We start from the raw sequence: 16,208 nt of genomic DNA on the forward strand, positions 1-16,208 counted from the left end.
AACTAGGAGGCTATAAAAGAAGGATAAACAAAACAACAACTGTTATCACACTCGAAGCGTTAAAGATAAGAGACATAGAATACAAGATCAAAAGGGATACATAAATATATACATATAATTTAGAATAGATACATAATAAGAATTACTCTCGACCCGCAAAGAAAAGGCCAGCTAGAATATTACAAACCATAAAGTATACAACATACAATCCTATTTCTCCAAAATAAAACCTCTAAGAGGAATATTCAATAACAAATTCAAAAGTGGAGGAAATGCTACATAAAAAAATAAACTCCGAAATTAAAGTCTTCTTCGCATCACCAAAAGAGTCTGGCACATTCAAGGAGGTACGTCACGTCCTGTACTTGATAAATAGAAATTTCCACAATGTGGAAGAACTCGAAAGTTTCCAATAGGGTAATAGTTCTAAATAGAGAGTATATAAAGATATATGAATTCACTAGGAAATCCTAGTCTCCAAACTCACAAACTCCAAGCCTAGGGTTCTTTCTAATCCAAACAAGGTTAAGTTACTAACTCTCAGTTCTATATCTACCTCTAATTCCAGTCATTTTCAATATATCATCATCCAATCCCAATATGATGATGAGCGAAACTTAAAGCTCAGGGATACTGACAAGTGCACCGGATCGCTCAAGTAATACCACGGTGAGTAGATATTATTCCCACAAAAATTAAAGGATTAAGCAAGCAAATATCAGATTAAATACCTAATTAGATTAAAAGAACCGAGATTGAAGAGGGCAGATTAAGTCTTGTTAAGAACTTTAGAACTTGAAGGCTAAATGCTTGAATGCTTATGGACAGAGAACTTGAGTGTTGATTTGAGAGAAGACAATGGTGGTGAGGGTCAAGGATTTTGGAGATGCTTATGCTCTTAGAAAAATCAAATATTGCTTACTTATTTTGAAGTATGCAAAGATCTTTCACGACAAATCTTTAGTAACTGATTTCCAATTCCTTAGTTTCTCAGTTTCTCTTTAATTAAATAGTTGTCAGTTAATTAATTAAAGAGGTTAAGCACAAAAACTGATTTAGATTCAAATAAGATATAAAAGTAGCCCTTAGGTCGAATTATATGTCACATATTCAAGCCAGTCCTATCCAATTAAATCTTAGAAGAAAACACAATTTTCAAAAATTGTTCTAATCCGAATTATATGTTACTTATTCAAAATTAGAATGATTGAAAATTATGTATATGTCGCACACTAATTAAACCACTATTCCTAACCAAATTCAAAGAGTCGTGTGAGAGAATTTTCAAACTTTAATTCAAATATCAAAATTTTCAATTATAATAAAAGAATTCAAAAGAGATTAGCATACCTTACGATACCACTAATTCGAATGAAGAACGAATAACTCAATCATGAAATAGATCAATACAAGACTTCAAAATAAAATAAACGTAGATTAATAAAACATAAAAAATATAAACAGAGCTCCTAACCCTTTGAGATAGAAGATTAGTTACCCATGGAAAACAAAAGAAAACAATGAAAAAAAGAACTAAGTGGAGGAACTGTATGGGATTTGGATTTGAAGATCCTCCTCCTAGATGTCCCCTCTTATGAATCTTGTTCATTTATCTATATCCTAATTCTAGAATTCAAATTCAAAAATATTCTAATATTATCTTTCAGAGATAAAGCTAAGATAAATAACTACTTACTTCAAATTCAAATCAAATCAACAATAATATAATCTAAAAACAAATTCTAACAACCAAATCTTTTTATATTTCTAGAAAGAATTAATAACTAATCTTTTGGAATCTTGAATCTTTTGGATGTGATTAAGGCTTCTAATAATGTAGATAATTAAACTTGGGCCTTAATTGTTTTATCTTAGAGTTGTAATTATCATTAAGTCTGGCTTGTATTAGAGAAAATTGAACAAAAGCCCAAAATTCTCTTTCTAGGGACACACATACACTGGGCGTAGGTGCTGGTCTGTTGGGCATGCAGGAGGCTAGGTGAGGGCCGCTGGGCATGGAGAATGGTCCATCGGGCATGAAGAAGACCTTGTGGGGGACGCCGAGTGTGAGGTTAGGCCGCAGGGCATAGGTCTTAGCCGACAGGTGTGTGGCTTGGCCGCCTGACGTGCCTCCTTTGGTGTGTTGCCTCCATTTATCCTTTTTTTTTGAAGCACGCTTTCGTTCCTTAAGCCACGCTTTTGCTGTACTTGTGTTTTTTTTTTGAAAAAGCTTTAATTTTTGCTTGTTTTTTAGCCAAAAACTCCTAAAAATATAAAAATACTATCCCAACTCTGAATATTTGATTATTTATTAAATTTCTTTAGAAAACATAAGAAATTTGATTAAATTTAAGAAAATAAATGAAAAAGGAACCCTAAAAATCGCTTAAGATGACCTGTCATCATAACACCAAACTTAAGACTTTGCTTTTCCTCAAGTATAAAAAAAGATAAATGGAATTTAGCTTAATGAAAAATATTTGAAAAGCTTTTAAGATTGGAAACAAAAGTGAAATTTATGATAATTCTTGTGGTTACATTCGACTTCTCTTATCCTACATAAATCTTGCATACTTAGAATTTAGGAATTTTCAAAATCGAAATTCGATTTATATTATGAGAATTCTTTTGAATTTATATGACTTGAAGTCAGTTACTTCTTATTTGGGTTAGGAGAAAGATCTTTGTGGGCTTTTGACTCTTGGTGTTTTGTCACAAAGGCAACTCTTAATAAACTTTTAATCGATAATTCTGGGCTAGTTAGCCCAAGTTACCGAGTGATAAAATACCCATTGGATCTAATTATCCAAGTCTCTCTTTGATACAGCCACATCACAAGTGTAACACCCTAATGTTCAAATTCTTATGCTCAAATCATAAGTCAATGATAATAAGGTGGTACAAATCAAGGTGGATTTATAATACATATATAAATGAATAGAATTATTTGATGAAAAGCCTAAAAAAAATAAAAGAAAAATCACAAACGAAAACACTCGCGTATCGAGGAAGGAAGATAAAGCGTGTTCGAAAAGCGAAGATAAAGTAAAACATTAAGGAAGAACAAAATAAAGACAGGATATAGATATAACATAAGTATGATAGCCACTAGTCGCGACCTGCGAAGTTTAGGTCGACTAGGATTACAGTAACAAAAAAATTTGTTGACAATAGAAATTTGGGATCACCTTATTAGGTGGGGCAAGGCGGAACGGCTAATCTGCCAAATAATGGGTTTTTGGCGAGACAGAGTGGAGTGGGACGAGCTAATCCGTTTGCTACCCTAAAGAGTAGAGAAAGACATGAGAGATTAACTTCAGATTAAAATAGGAGTAAAATTATAATAATAGAATTTGACTAATAGTTAATTGTTAAAAAATTGATGATTACAGTAAATTAAAATATATTTAAATATTAAGGATATAGTTAAATCAAATTAAATGTTAAAAAATTCTTTGAAACTTTTTGAATATTTTAAAAGTTTAAAGTATATTTTGTCTGAGTCAAATTTTAAATATTTGTGCCCATTAAATAAATAATTATTTATACATATCTGTCTAATATAATGTTAAAATTTTAATTTTATGACTAAAAAAAATTTAATATTTGATTCTTGTTATCTCAATTCTTTTAGAAAAAAAAAAGAATTTTAATATAAGATAAAAAAGACCCTTATAAAATTCATATTTTAAATCTAAAAGAAACTTTGTATAAGAAGTCATCTAAAATATATGATTATTTATATGTATCCACCTAATAATTTAACTTTTAAAATGAGCAGTTTTATCAGAGTACCCAACTCCGTGACTAAAAATCTTTTCTTGGGGTATGTCATAGCTAAATAAGTGTTCATATAAGATTCAACCTATACATGATGATTAGTTATATTCCGCTCCGTGATATTATATATGATAAAACTAATTAAGAACAGCTCAGTTCACTGGCCAAATGGATTGATGAGTTGGTCCCGACAGCTAATATAGAATTAGTTTTAAAAATTATTCAATAATGAAAACATAATACAAATGCGAAATAAAATAATACACATACATGCTATTATGAAATAAAATCAATCAAACATTAGTCACGGGTTCATTTCAATGTTTCCATATGATGAAGCGTGTTGGATATTACTACAAATCGACCTCTAGCCAAATACATATTCGCCACATAGCAGTGACCCAAAAAAAGAAGAAAACTCGCCATAAAGCTAACACTTCAATTTTTCCTAGACCCACCACTTGTTATATATGTAATATCAAGCCATGTTATCTAAACTTGAATGTTTTCTATCCTTAGCTTTATAAATACAAGGCAACGGTCATCTCTTTTAGCTATTATATAATATTTGAAAGATAAAAAAAATCAAAATTTATTTTATTTAATATTTATTAATTATTATAATATTTAATAAATATTAAATAAGATAGATTCTTGTATTTTTTACTAATATTTTTATGTTATCAAATATTTTCAATTTTCAATATAGTATCTGTTCCTGCCAGGAGCTCGAACCGAGGTATAAGTCGGTTGGGATCCAAGAGGTTTGATCGGTTGTATCTAGTGAAGATCGCGCCACCAATGCGAACCTTGTCCGAGCAGTGAGGAGTATCTGCAAAAAGGACTCCGATGCTTAAATCAGTTTATGAGCAGGAAATAATATTCTATTCGCTACTATCACAAGTGTATCTTTTTTCTTCATGCCTCTTGACTATCCGATTAGCGCTATTTATGGTTGGTAGAATATGTTAGTGGGTCCGAGATCTTCGGCTTTGTATCCGAGCTAATTGATCGAATTTCTCTCCTGGGATAAGTGACGAAGTGGATAAGTGACGTGGTGTTGAATTGGTATATTGCACTGTTTAAAACATGCTATTTTTGAAGTATAACGTCGGTCCTGAATTATTGGTACGGATTACAGCCCCCAAGCTTGACTTGCTATGGTCGAGAGCAAGTTGAGCGTTTTTGACCGACGTTATGCGTTGTTTGACCTATGTCCGAACCCCCAAGCTCGACTTCGTTTCGACCTTGACGCTATTTCATTCAGTTAAGTTTATTTAAAATTTTAAAGAAAAAATGAAGAAGTAAAAAGGTGGCGGTAAGTGAAAGTGGGTTATGGGGAATGGAAAGGGTGCATTTATTGATGCCGCGGATTCCCGGAGGTAATTGATGATGGCCTGCTAGTGGGCCCATGGATCGAGGAGATCGTGGCTTTTGTTGTTGTTGGTCATATCAACAGTTTTGATCTAGCGGCTAGGGGTAGTTTGTAAATCACATTTGTGGACTAACTTTGTCATCCTCGTGTTGTCTGTTTTTGCAAGAAAGGGAATGGCCTCCAGAGGTTAGTTTTTGTTTTTTACCTTCAAGTATCTTTCTTCTTTTTTGTCAGAATGAGAAAAATAGAGGATAAGGTAGTCGAAGTAAAGGATGATCTTTATGAGTGGGTTCATGCTGATGTCAAGTGTCATGCGTCTCTATATCAAAATCCAAAGATGCTTGCTTCGCTTAATGCTTTAGAGTGGGTTCGCAAGGGTGCTGTTTGTGGGGTGGAGTTGGTTGCTTGTAATGGGGAAGAGAGGGTTTGTGAGAAGAGGGGGGATTGGGCATATTTCTATGTTTATACTTGTCTGTTTTCTGAGCTGAACGTGAAACTTCCTTTTACTTCATTCGAATGTATGGTGTTAACCCAGTTGAACTGTGCCCCCTCCCAGTTACATCCTAACTCGTGGGCTTTCCTTCGAGGTTTTGAAATCTTGATGACATTTCTGGACCACGTTCCTTCTTTAAATTTGTTTTTTTTTTCTCTTTTTCAAGCTAAAGGTGTTCGCAAAGGCCTTTGGGTGAATTTGAGTAGTTACCCTGGGCGTGCCTTGTTTTCGTTGTTTAAATCTTCCTTTAAAAGTTTTAAAGAAATGTTTGTGAAAATTCGCTCTTCTGAGACTGAGTATCCGTTCTTTCTGGACGACGAACTTGGCGAGTTATTTCCTCTTTATTGGTGTCCTGAACCCATGCAAATTCTTGATGCTTTTGAGAGGTCGGAGGAGGATGACTTAGTTCTGGAAAATTTAATTAGTGTTTGTTCTTCTGGGAAACTGTTGTCTATTGTCGAGCTTCTTAGGTTTGAGATAGATGCTGCTAGTTTAGGTGAATACATTGGTGAGTGCTACTGTTGAGTTCGTCTTTTGCTTATATTTTATATGTTTGTATTGATCGTGTTTCTCTTATTTCAGGTGGGAGAGTTCCGAATTTGTCTTTTGCAAAGATGAGGTCGTTTTTTGAAAAGAAAAAGGATGGGAAGGAGGTTTCTGCTAGTAAGATTCTTAAGGAAGATAATGCTGATGTTGCTCAATCGAGTGCTCATCCTCGTGGGGAAAAAAGGAAAAGTTCCGAGCCGGGGGGATCACTGGAGATCTTATCTGGTTTTGATATTGCTGCTGGTTTTGGTGTTCAGAGTGGTGTTAGGAAGCAAATGCCTTTGCACGGTTTTGCTCCCGGGGCTTCCTCGGAATCTGTTTTCAGTGATCGGTTCCCTTTTTCTTCTTTGTCGGATAAGGTCGGCCAAAATGCTCATGATGTTCAATTGCTGCAGAATGTTGGGAGAGAAGTTGTTGGCCAGTATATGCAGGTTCGTAAGAATATGGTTTTTTGTTTATTCTATGTTTGTAAGAGGCTGCTTACTATTTTATGACATTGTTTTGTGACAGGTCATTGCTACTAGGCTGTTGTGCGTTGGTCGTAGTGCTGAGCTTTTAGGTGCTTAGGAAAGAAAGGATGCTGAGAAAGCAAAGCTCCTTGAAAAATCGATTTCTGAGAGGGACGAGGTGATACTTGATCTGACCAAGAAAATGAAAGACTTAGAAAGTGATGTTGGGCGTTTGCGGGCCCAAATCTGGACCATGCAGGAGCAGTCAATGGAGTATGACTTGGAGAAAGGCAAGTTGACCACTCGGGTTCAAGAATTAGAGGATGGTGGTATTGAAATGTTTGCTGCAGGGTTCGACCGTGCAGTTAGTCAAGTGTCTGTCTTTGCTCCTGAGTTTGATCTCACTCGTTTTGATGTTACTAAGATAGTCGTTGGTGGGGTTTTAGTTGATGACGAGCCTGGGGATGAAGCCCAGGGTGAGAATGCTCATGTAAATGATAAATGATTGTTGCCCCCCCTCTTTTGTTATTTTTGGACTTTGTCTGAGCTATTGACTTTGCTCATTTTGTATTTTGGTGTTTGGTGATGTTTAACCTTTTGGAGGACATCTTTTTGTTTAGTATGAATATGGAATTTGCTCTTTAAAATGATCTGATTGTTCTTTGTCATATCTGTCTGATATTTGGAGTGGTTGGCCTCGTTAAAAGCTCCCCGAGTAAAACCCCTTTTTTCTTTTGGGAAAAAACCTCGGTGGTAGGAAAAAGAGTACCCCCCGTTCTCCAATAAAGATTACAAATGTTTAAGTATGGTACAATCGAAGGGACGTGATGTGCCACGTGTTTGGTAGATTATCTCCTTCCAATGTTTGTAACGAGTATGCACCTCGACCATGTACTTTTGTGATTCTGAAGGGACCTTCCCAGTTGGCGGCGAGCTTACCCTCCCCTAGGGGTTTGCGAACATCTTCCAATCGTCGGAGCACGAGGTCTCCCTGCTGAAGTGTTCGGGGTCTAACTTTTGTGTTGTGTTTGTTCCGAGTTAATTGTTGCATTGCTTCATGTCTTATTCTTGATGTTTCTCGTACTTCTTCTAGTAGGTCTAACTCGACTTCTCTAGTTTGATCATTGATATCCTCGTCGAAATAGGTTGTTCTGACCGAGTGATATTTCGACCGGGATCATGGCGTCGGATCCGAACATTAGCCTGAACGGTGTCTCTTTAGTTGAGCTTTGTGGAGTGGTGTTGTAACCCCAGAGGATCTCTAGTATTAATTCTGCCCATTGACCTTTGGCAAGTGTTAATTTTCTCTTTAGAGCCTGCAAGATAACTTTGTTAGCAGCTTCGGTGAGCCCGTTAGATTGTGGGTGCTCTACCGAGGAAAAGTGATGCTTTATATTTAGATTATGCAAAAAAGAAGCTATTTTTTATCAGTAAATTGTCTACCGTTATCAGTGATAATGTCCATTAGCAGTCCATATCGGCATATGATAAATTTCCAAATGAAACCTTTTACCTTTTCCGATGTTATTTTTGCTAGGGGTTGGGCTTCTATCCATTTTGTAAAATAATCTACTGCGACAATCAGGAACTTCACCTGCCCTTTGGAGATTGGGAAAGGACCAAGTATGTTGAGCCCCCACTTGTGAAACGGCCATCTTATTTCTATCGTATGTAAAGTCTCGGCTGGGTTGTGGATGATCGGCGAGCATCTTTGGCAGTTGTCGCATTTTCGGACTTTTTCTAGGCAATCTTTTCTCAATGTTGGCCAATAGTATCCTGCCCTCAGTATTTTTATAGCTAAGCTCCGCCCTCCGATATGTGTGCCGCAAATTCCTTCATGAGTTTCTTCCATTGCGAGGTCGGCCTCCTCCTTCCCTAGGCATTTGAGCAGGGGTCGGGAGAATCCTCTCCTGTATAGGTCATCACCTATGATTGTGAAGAGACTCGCTCTCCTCTGGAAAAGTTTCGGGTTTTCCATATTTTCGGCTTTCTTCCCGGACTTCAGGAATTCAATGTATGGTGTTCTCCAATCCTGTTCCTGCGATATACTCATAACCGATTTATTGTATATGCTTGGTTGTTCCAAAGTTATGTGTGTTAAGTTTGGGGATGTTCCTAATTTCCTAGTTGTGGCTAGTTTGGATAGTATATCAGCTCGGTTGTTGTCGTTTCTACTTATATGAGTTATTTCGAAGCTTTGGAACTGTCGTGCTAAGCATTTTACCTGTGCATAATATTGTTCTAAAGAGGGTTCTCGTACCTGGAATACGTCGTTTACCTGCTGAACTACCAAGAGGAGAATCGCAATAAGTCTTTATGTTTTGTATTCCACACCTTTTTGCTAGGCGCATGCCGGCTAGGAGCGCTTCGTACTCGGATTGGTTGTTGCTGACTGGAAATGCGTTCTTTATTGATTGTTCGGTGGAGATTCCATCTTTGTCTCTGAGGACTATACCTGCTCCTCCGCCGTCTTCATTAGCGGCTCCGTCTACATATAGTTCCCATTCTGGGTGTGTATCTTCGTCTGGTGTAAGTTCTGTCACAAAGTCAGCTAGTGTTTGTGACTTTAATGAGGTCCGAGGTTGATACTCAACATCGTATTCTGACAACTCGATGCACCACTTGGTCAGTCTTCCCGCGAGGTCAGGCCTTGACAGTACCTGCCTTAGGGGTTGATTTGTTCGTACTATAATCTTGTGGCTTTGGAAATAGTGCCTAAGACGTTTGGCTGTGATTATTAAGGCATATGCCAGTTTTTCAATAGTTGGATACCTCGTTTCTGCATTTTGCAATATTTTGCTGACGAAATACACTGGGTTTTGTTGCCGACCTATTTCTGTAACAAGCACAGATGGAATCGAGTTATTTGATATTGAAAGGTATAAATACAGAGGGTTACCGGGTACTGGTTTTGCCAGTATGGGAGGTGATGCGAGCCGTTGTTTGAACTCGGCGAATGCGTTTTTGCATTTCTCGGTCCACTCGAACTGTTTTGACTTTCGCAGTATGTTGAAGAAATGATCCGACTTTGCTGCCATTGTGGGTAGAAACCTAGAGAGGGCGGCTAGCCTCCCTGTGAGTTGCTGTACTTCCTTAATTGTGGATGGCAACTTCATTTCTAAAATTGCTTTGTATTTTTCAGGGTTTGCCTCTATTCCTCTGTTCGTCAACATGAATCCCAGAAATTTACCCCCTTGGACTCCAAACGCACATTTCTCTGGGTTCAGCCTCATATTGTATTTCTTCAGTTGGTCGAATACTTCCTTTAAATCATTAAGGTGTTCTTCTTCCGTGTTTGACTTGACCACCATATCATCCACGTATACTTTCATGTTCCTGCCAATTTGTTTCTGGAAAACTTTGTCCATTAATCGCTGGTATGTAGCACCCGCGTTTTTGAGGCCGAATGGCATGACCTTGTAGCAGAAATTCCCTTGGTCGGTTATGAAAGCTGTCTTTTCCTCGTCGTCTGGGTGCATAAGTATTTGGTTATATCCTGAGTATGCGTCCATGAAGCTCAAAATCTGGTAGCCGGAGGTGTTGTCTACGAGTTTATCGATATTTGGCAACGGGTAGGAATCCTTGGGGCAGGCTCGGTTAAGGTCAATGAAATCTACACACATCTGCCATTTTCCGGAGCTCTTTTTGACCATGACCACGTTTGCCAGCCAGGAAGTGAATTGTAATTCTCAGATGAAGCCTGCGCTTATCAGTTTTTGTGTTTCTTTTGTTGCTGCTTCTGTCCTTTCTTTGCCGAGCTGCCGCCTCTTTTGTTTTCTTGGTCGGGCTTTAGGATCGAGGGCGAGCCTGTGACATATGACTTCTGGGTCTATCCCCGACATGTCGGCCGGGGTCCATGCGAATAGGTCGGCGTTTGTTCGGAGTAGATTCATCATTCGTTGTTCGTATCCTGCAAGCAAGGTGGAACCAATGTTAGTAAATTGATTTTTGTCCTCGGTCAGACTCACCTTGTGGAGATCGTCGATTGGTGTTGGCCTCTGCTCGTGATGGAGTCGGGGGTCTAAATCGGTGAGGTCGGGTATGCCTTTGGAATTATATACCGAGTTTACTCTCCTTGTTGGAGTTTGCCGTATTTTCAGTCTGGCATTGTAGCACTGCCTCGCCTCCTTCCTGTCTGAATGAACTGTAGCTACGGTTCCTTTTTCTGAACAAAACTTAACACACAGGTGAATTGTGGAGACTATGGCTCCGAAAGTATTCAAAGAGGGTCGCCCTAAGATAATGTTATATGGGCTAAAACAGTCAACAATTAAGTATTGAATGTCTAAAGTTTTTGAGTGAGGGGGTTCCCCTAAGGTTGTCCTCACCCATACATAACCTGTTACGGGGATTCTTTCCCCTGAGAATCCGACGAGTTCCCCAGAGGACGGCTGTAGAATTTTCTCGTTGAGTTGCATTTTTTTGAAGGTCGATAGGAACATGACATCGGCGCTGCTTCCTTGATCTAGCAAGACTTTCTGAACTAAGAGGTCTCCTGTTTTTACCGAGATGACTACAGGGTCGTCAAGGTTGGGAGTCTTATTGTTGAAGTCTTTGCTTGTGAATGTGATGTCAGGGACTTCTGGAGTAGGTACGTCAGTGTGTGTTTCGTTTTGGACTGCCAACATGGCCCTGTAGCTTCTCTTTCTGGCCGAGCTTGTGTCTCCACCGCACGCGAAGCCTCTTGAAATGTAGTTGATGACTTTCTTAGGTGGTTGATTTCTCTGCCACTGAGATTTTTCGTCGTTTGCTTTCGGGTGTTCTGCCTCGTGTGGTGCTGGTTGCTCTTTGTGGAGTTGTCTACCGATGTATTTGTCCAGTAATCCTTGTCTTGCCAGTCATTGCAATGTGTCTTTGGCTATGACGCACTCGTCCGTGGTGTGCCCAAACTTTTGATGGAAAGCGCAGTGTTTAGTCTTGTCTACATATCTCTGGTCTTGGTATGTGCCAGCTCGGCTTGGTGGTTTGATGAGTTTGTTGTGGAGGATCTCTTTGATTATATCCTCCCTTTTGGTGTTGAACTTGGTATAAGAATCGAACTTCGGGGCTAGCCTGAAAGGCCTTTTAGAGTCTCTGTTCTGGGGCCTGTATGGTCTTTCTTCTTCTTTTCTAGACGCGGGCTTTTCGTTCCTCCGAGTTTCACGGAGTTCCTCTATTTCGATTTGCCCTATCGCCTTATCTCGGAATTCCTCCAGTGTTTTTGGTTTCGCCACAGCGATTGCTTCTTGGAATTTGCCTGGCCTAAGACCGCTCTTTATTGCGTGCAGCTGTACTTCTGGGTTGAGGTCGGGGATTTCCATTGCTGCTGTTGTAAAACGTGTCATGTAATCCTTTAAGCTCTCGTGCTGTCCCTGCTTGATGGTGCTGAGGTAGTCTGAGTCCCTGACGTATATCTTGGATGCTGCAAAATGATTAATGAAGATTTTGGCGAACTCGTCAAAGTTGTTAATAGATCCTGCAGGTAAGTTAGAAAACCATAATAAGGCAGCCCCATCTAGGAACGTTGGGAAAGATCGACACAGGAGAGGGTCTGAGTCACTGTTGAGGAATATCATAGACTCAAATTTTGTAACGTGGACTTTAGGATCTCCGATTCCTTTGTATGGTGTCAGTGTCATCGAAAGTGTGAAATTCTGCGGCATCTTGAAGCTCATTATTTCCTCGGAGAACGGGTTGGTCCTGCGCCTGACGCTCTTTGGGATTGTCTCTCCCATTTTTGCGTTAGACTCCGACTGATGTTCCTCGTGTTGGTCAGCATTTATCTTCTTATTGTCGTTCTTTCGATCTCTGCCATTCTGCAGTGTTGCGAGGAGTTCGGCTAGCCTCTGGTTTTCTGCCTGGAGGACGGAATTGGCCGCAAGGAGATCGGCGTTGTTTTGAGAATGCTGTTGAGTTTCGGAATGGTCAATCATACTTCATTTCCTGCAAGAGGAAAATATACAGTGCGAGTATAGGAAATAAACTAAAGCTTAAAAATTCGGTGAGGGGTGAGAATGAACTCTCGGGCCCCACGGTGGGCGCCAAATGTTCCTGCCAGGAGCTCAAACCGAGGTATAAGTCGGTTGGGATCCAAGAGGTTTGATCGGCTGTATCTAGTGAAGATCGCGCCACCAATACGAGCCTCGTCCGAGCAATGAGGAGTACCTGCAAAAAGGACTCCGATGCTTAAGTCAGTTTATGAGTAGGAAATAATATTCTTTCGCTACTATCACAAGTGTATCTTTTTTTTCATGCCTCTTGACTATCCGATTAGCGCTATTTATAGTTGGTAGAATATGTTAGTGGGTCCGAGATCTTCGGCTTTGTATCCGAGCTAATTGATCGGATTTCTCTCCTGGGATAAGTGACGAAGTGGATAAATGACGTGGTGTTGAATTGGTATATTGCACTGTTTAAAACATGCTATTTTTGAAGTATAACCTCGATCCTGAATTATTGGTACGGATCAGTATCAATGCTAAAACTAGAAATTTCACGTAATTGTTTTCTATACACAATGCAAGTTGTTGGTTAGGTTCATTTATGTGACAACGTTATTTTTAATTTATGTAAAAATTTATTTATACATTTAAAGTAAGAATATAATGTTAATACACTATTAACGTAAAAAATATTTACATGTCCATTAATTATATATTGTTACGTCAACAAAAATTTACTTTTTACATTTATTATGATTATCTAAAAAAGTAGATAAATTAAATGATTACAAAAAATTAATTTATATTGTGAATGAATTAAAATTAAATTCTTAAAATAAACAATTTGCTTTAGATAGATGGAGAAAAATATAACCTTTTCACTTCCATATTTCCATTTTTTATAAGAGTATTTGTAATTCTTGTAACGGAGGTTCATCAACAAGAAGCCTAGTGATATGATGAACAAAATTATTTTATGAATACCAAAAATCAGTTGTCAACTTATTTATTATATATTTGTGTGTGTTTATATATATTGTTTCATAATTTTTAACATGAATTTTTGTATTTTTAATAGAATTTAATTATGTAACACTATATCAGTAAAAATAATTATTTTTTATATTAATAACGTGAATGTTTATCTAAAAGAATAAATATAATGATTAAATAAGTATATAAAATATTTTATATTATCAGTATGTTAAAACTAAATTCTTTTATATATGTATTCTATAAAGATAACTGATTCTATAGTTAATTAAAATAATGTTTTAGGCCATAATGTGTTTAAAAAAATATTTTAAAAAATATTGGGGATTGATTTTTTATTGGATTGTAAATATTTTAATGTGTTTGAGAATTAGTGTATAAAAGATAGATGTCATTAAATTCTCAGAAAAAAATTTAATAAAAAATATTTTAAAATTCTTTTAAGTAAATTTAAGAAAAAAAGAGTTTAACTTAAAAAAAAAACATTAGAAGAATTAAAAAAATAAAACCTTTTTCAAAAGTTACAATTTTATTTTTTAAAAGGTATTTTTGACTTTAAAGAATAGTTTAACATGATAAATAGAGAAAAATTATTTTATATAAAATATTTAAATATCAAATTACTTTTATTTTATTAAAAATCTTTTAAAAGAATATTACTTAACAGAAAGGTCTTTTTAAAATCCCGCTGCCAAACTTTAATCGGTTGCTTGTGGATTTTTTCGTAGGAATTTGTTGTGCATTTATAATGCGTGGTAGAAATGCTGAAAAAAATTAAAGTTCTATTTAAACTTTTTCAAGGAATCGTAAGACCTCTATTTTCGTCTAAACACTTTTTGTTTTTTTTTATATATATATATATATATATATATATATATATATATATAATCATTTATTTATTTCAATTTTTACTAAACAATTTAAAATTTTAAAATATGTAATTTAATACAATATCAAATTTATTTGACGGACAATTCTAAAATTATTTGATCTGCGTTATTTTCAAAGAATTTTATCATAAGGCAAAAAATAAACCTATATACAATCACGCTTTAAGTACAGAAATGTCTTACACAACTTAATCAGTCATTTAAATCTATCTAATACCTTAAACTTTTGTTATAAGTAACTTCCACAACATGACAATTAGATTCTATTTTAACAATTGAACTAACTTAAGTTGACTTGACAGAAGTTTTACGGATAAAATTTAAAGTCTTCAAACAAAATGGTTTTTATCAAAACTCATCAAACTCAAAACATTTAAGTAACTAAAGAGAATATCTTGACTCAGCAATTTTGTCACAACTATCATTGATATTATAAGTGACATTCTTCAATTATTTTATTAAATAACAATACTATAAATTAAAGCACATCAAACATTTGGGTCCCTCCAACACAATGATGACTGGAGGAAATTTATTCAGTGTTCATGATACAATACAATGACTGGAAAGTACTGAAATGAAGTGATGATAACGAAAGGTTAACCATCCATGCACGTACAACGTCGTAATACAATAATAAGAATAATTACACACACCACACCACACTACCATAGATACATCACCAAGCAAATACTATTGTGTATGTCAAGGACATGATATGATACATAAGTAGAGAAATGCTAGGGCCATTAGAATTTATTGTTTTTGGCGATCATTTAATCATTAATTTAATTATTTTAGTATAATTCTTTTAGTTTAATAGTTCAATAACTTACTTTATTCAATATTTTCAAACATGGATGGCTGATTTTCTAGCATTCCTCATATAAGTATTATAGTTATCATTTGTGCTTAGGAACACTGGAAGCCACGTGGCACTTGCCTTGAGCAGACATTGAGAAGCAGGCTAAGGGAGATTGGAAGTTGATGTTAATGCCAAGGATGTTTCCTCGAAGCGCCGTGCAAAGGCAAATTGCAGCTTCGAGATCGACCAGACCGCTGAGGAGGGAGCAGCAGGGGGTCACCGGCGGCTGACCCAAAGTTATGTTCAACAAACCGCTCAGCACATTGGCGCATATGCCCAATTTGAGCGCGTCGCGTGGGCATGTCGTGTTATTGTTAGGGTTGTTTGGGTTAGGATTAGGATTTGGATTGTTGGGGCTGGGACTGGGGTTTGGATTATTAGGGTTAGGATTGGGATTATTTGGGTTGTTGGGGTTGGGGTTTGGATTATTAGGGTTAGGGTTTGGATTTGGCTTAGGTTTAGGGTTAGAGCATTTGTAGCCACATCCAGAGACAAGTGCAAAGAAGAGGAGGTTGAGTGTGAAGAAAAGAGCAATATTATTAGAGGAACATAGTTTGAAGGCCATGTTTTGGAAATTCTTGTAGTTAATTGAGCAGTTGAGCTTAAGAATTTGTGAAGGTGGCTGATGAGCTATTTGCCTCGAACGAAGGGTTTATATATAGAGTGTCTTCTCATCATTTTTCCACAGGCGTGAAGGGAAATTTTCAATAGTTACTTTTGGTTTTTAAGTAAATAATTAACCCGTGTGTTATTAACGTGAGGTTAAGTGTTGGATTCTTGTGATGAATTGATGTAATATTGTACGACATATCAATCATCAGTAGATTATCCATATAGAGAATTTTGAGTAATGACAATATTTTTGACTTTCTTTTTTTACTGATATATTATTGTTT

General features: G+C 36.8%; 2 protein-coding genes and 1 pseudogene across 2 annotated transcripts; all 3 read right to left on the bottom strand.

Annotated features, from left to right (window-relative positions):
- Positions 1 to 10,332: 10,332 nt before the first annotated feature.
- On the bottom strand, positions 10,333 to 11,271 carry LOC140182074 (uncharacterized). Its single transcript, XM_072228177.1, has one exon. It carries the CDS (start codon positions 11,269 to 11,271, stop codon positions 10,333 to 10,335), a length of 939 nt encoding a protein of 312 aa, XP_072084278.1.
- A 210-nt stretch (positions 11,272 to 11,481) lies between these two features.
- Positions 11,482 to 12,555, bottom strand: LOC112717985 (uncharacterized). The gene has a single exon (XM_025769929.1). It carries the CDS (start codon positions 12,553 to 12,555, stop codon positions 11,482 to 11,484), a length of 1,074 nt encoding a protein of 357 aa, XP_025625714.1.
- Positions 12,556 to 14,942: 2,387 nt separating this feature from the next.
- On the bottom strand, positions 14,943 to 15,950 carry LOC112802978 (lipid transfer protein EARLI 1-like; annotated as a pseudogene).
- Positions 15,951 to 16,208: the final 258 nt, after the last annotated feature.

This window comes from Arachis hypogaea, chromosome 1, assembly GCF_003086295.3.
Source record: "Arachis hypogaea cultivar Tifrunner chromosome 1, arahy.Tifrunner.gnm2.J5K5, whole genome shotgun sequence".
Taxonomy (NCBI): Eukaryota; Viridiplantae; Streptophyta; class Magnoliopsida; order Fabales; family Fabaceae; genus Arachis; species Arachis hypogaea.

Coding starts and splice junctions, on each gene's coding strand:
- LOC140182074 (XM_072228177.1), bottom strand. CDS start 11,271: ATGTTGGCAGTCCAAAACGAAACACACACTGACGTACCTACTCCAGAA.
- LOC112717985 (XM_025769929.1), bottom strand. CDS start 12,555: ATGATTGACCATTCCGAAACTCAACAGCATTCTCAAAACAACGCCGAT.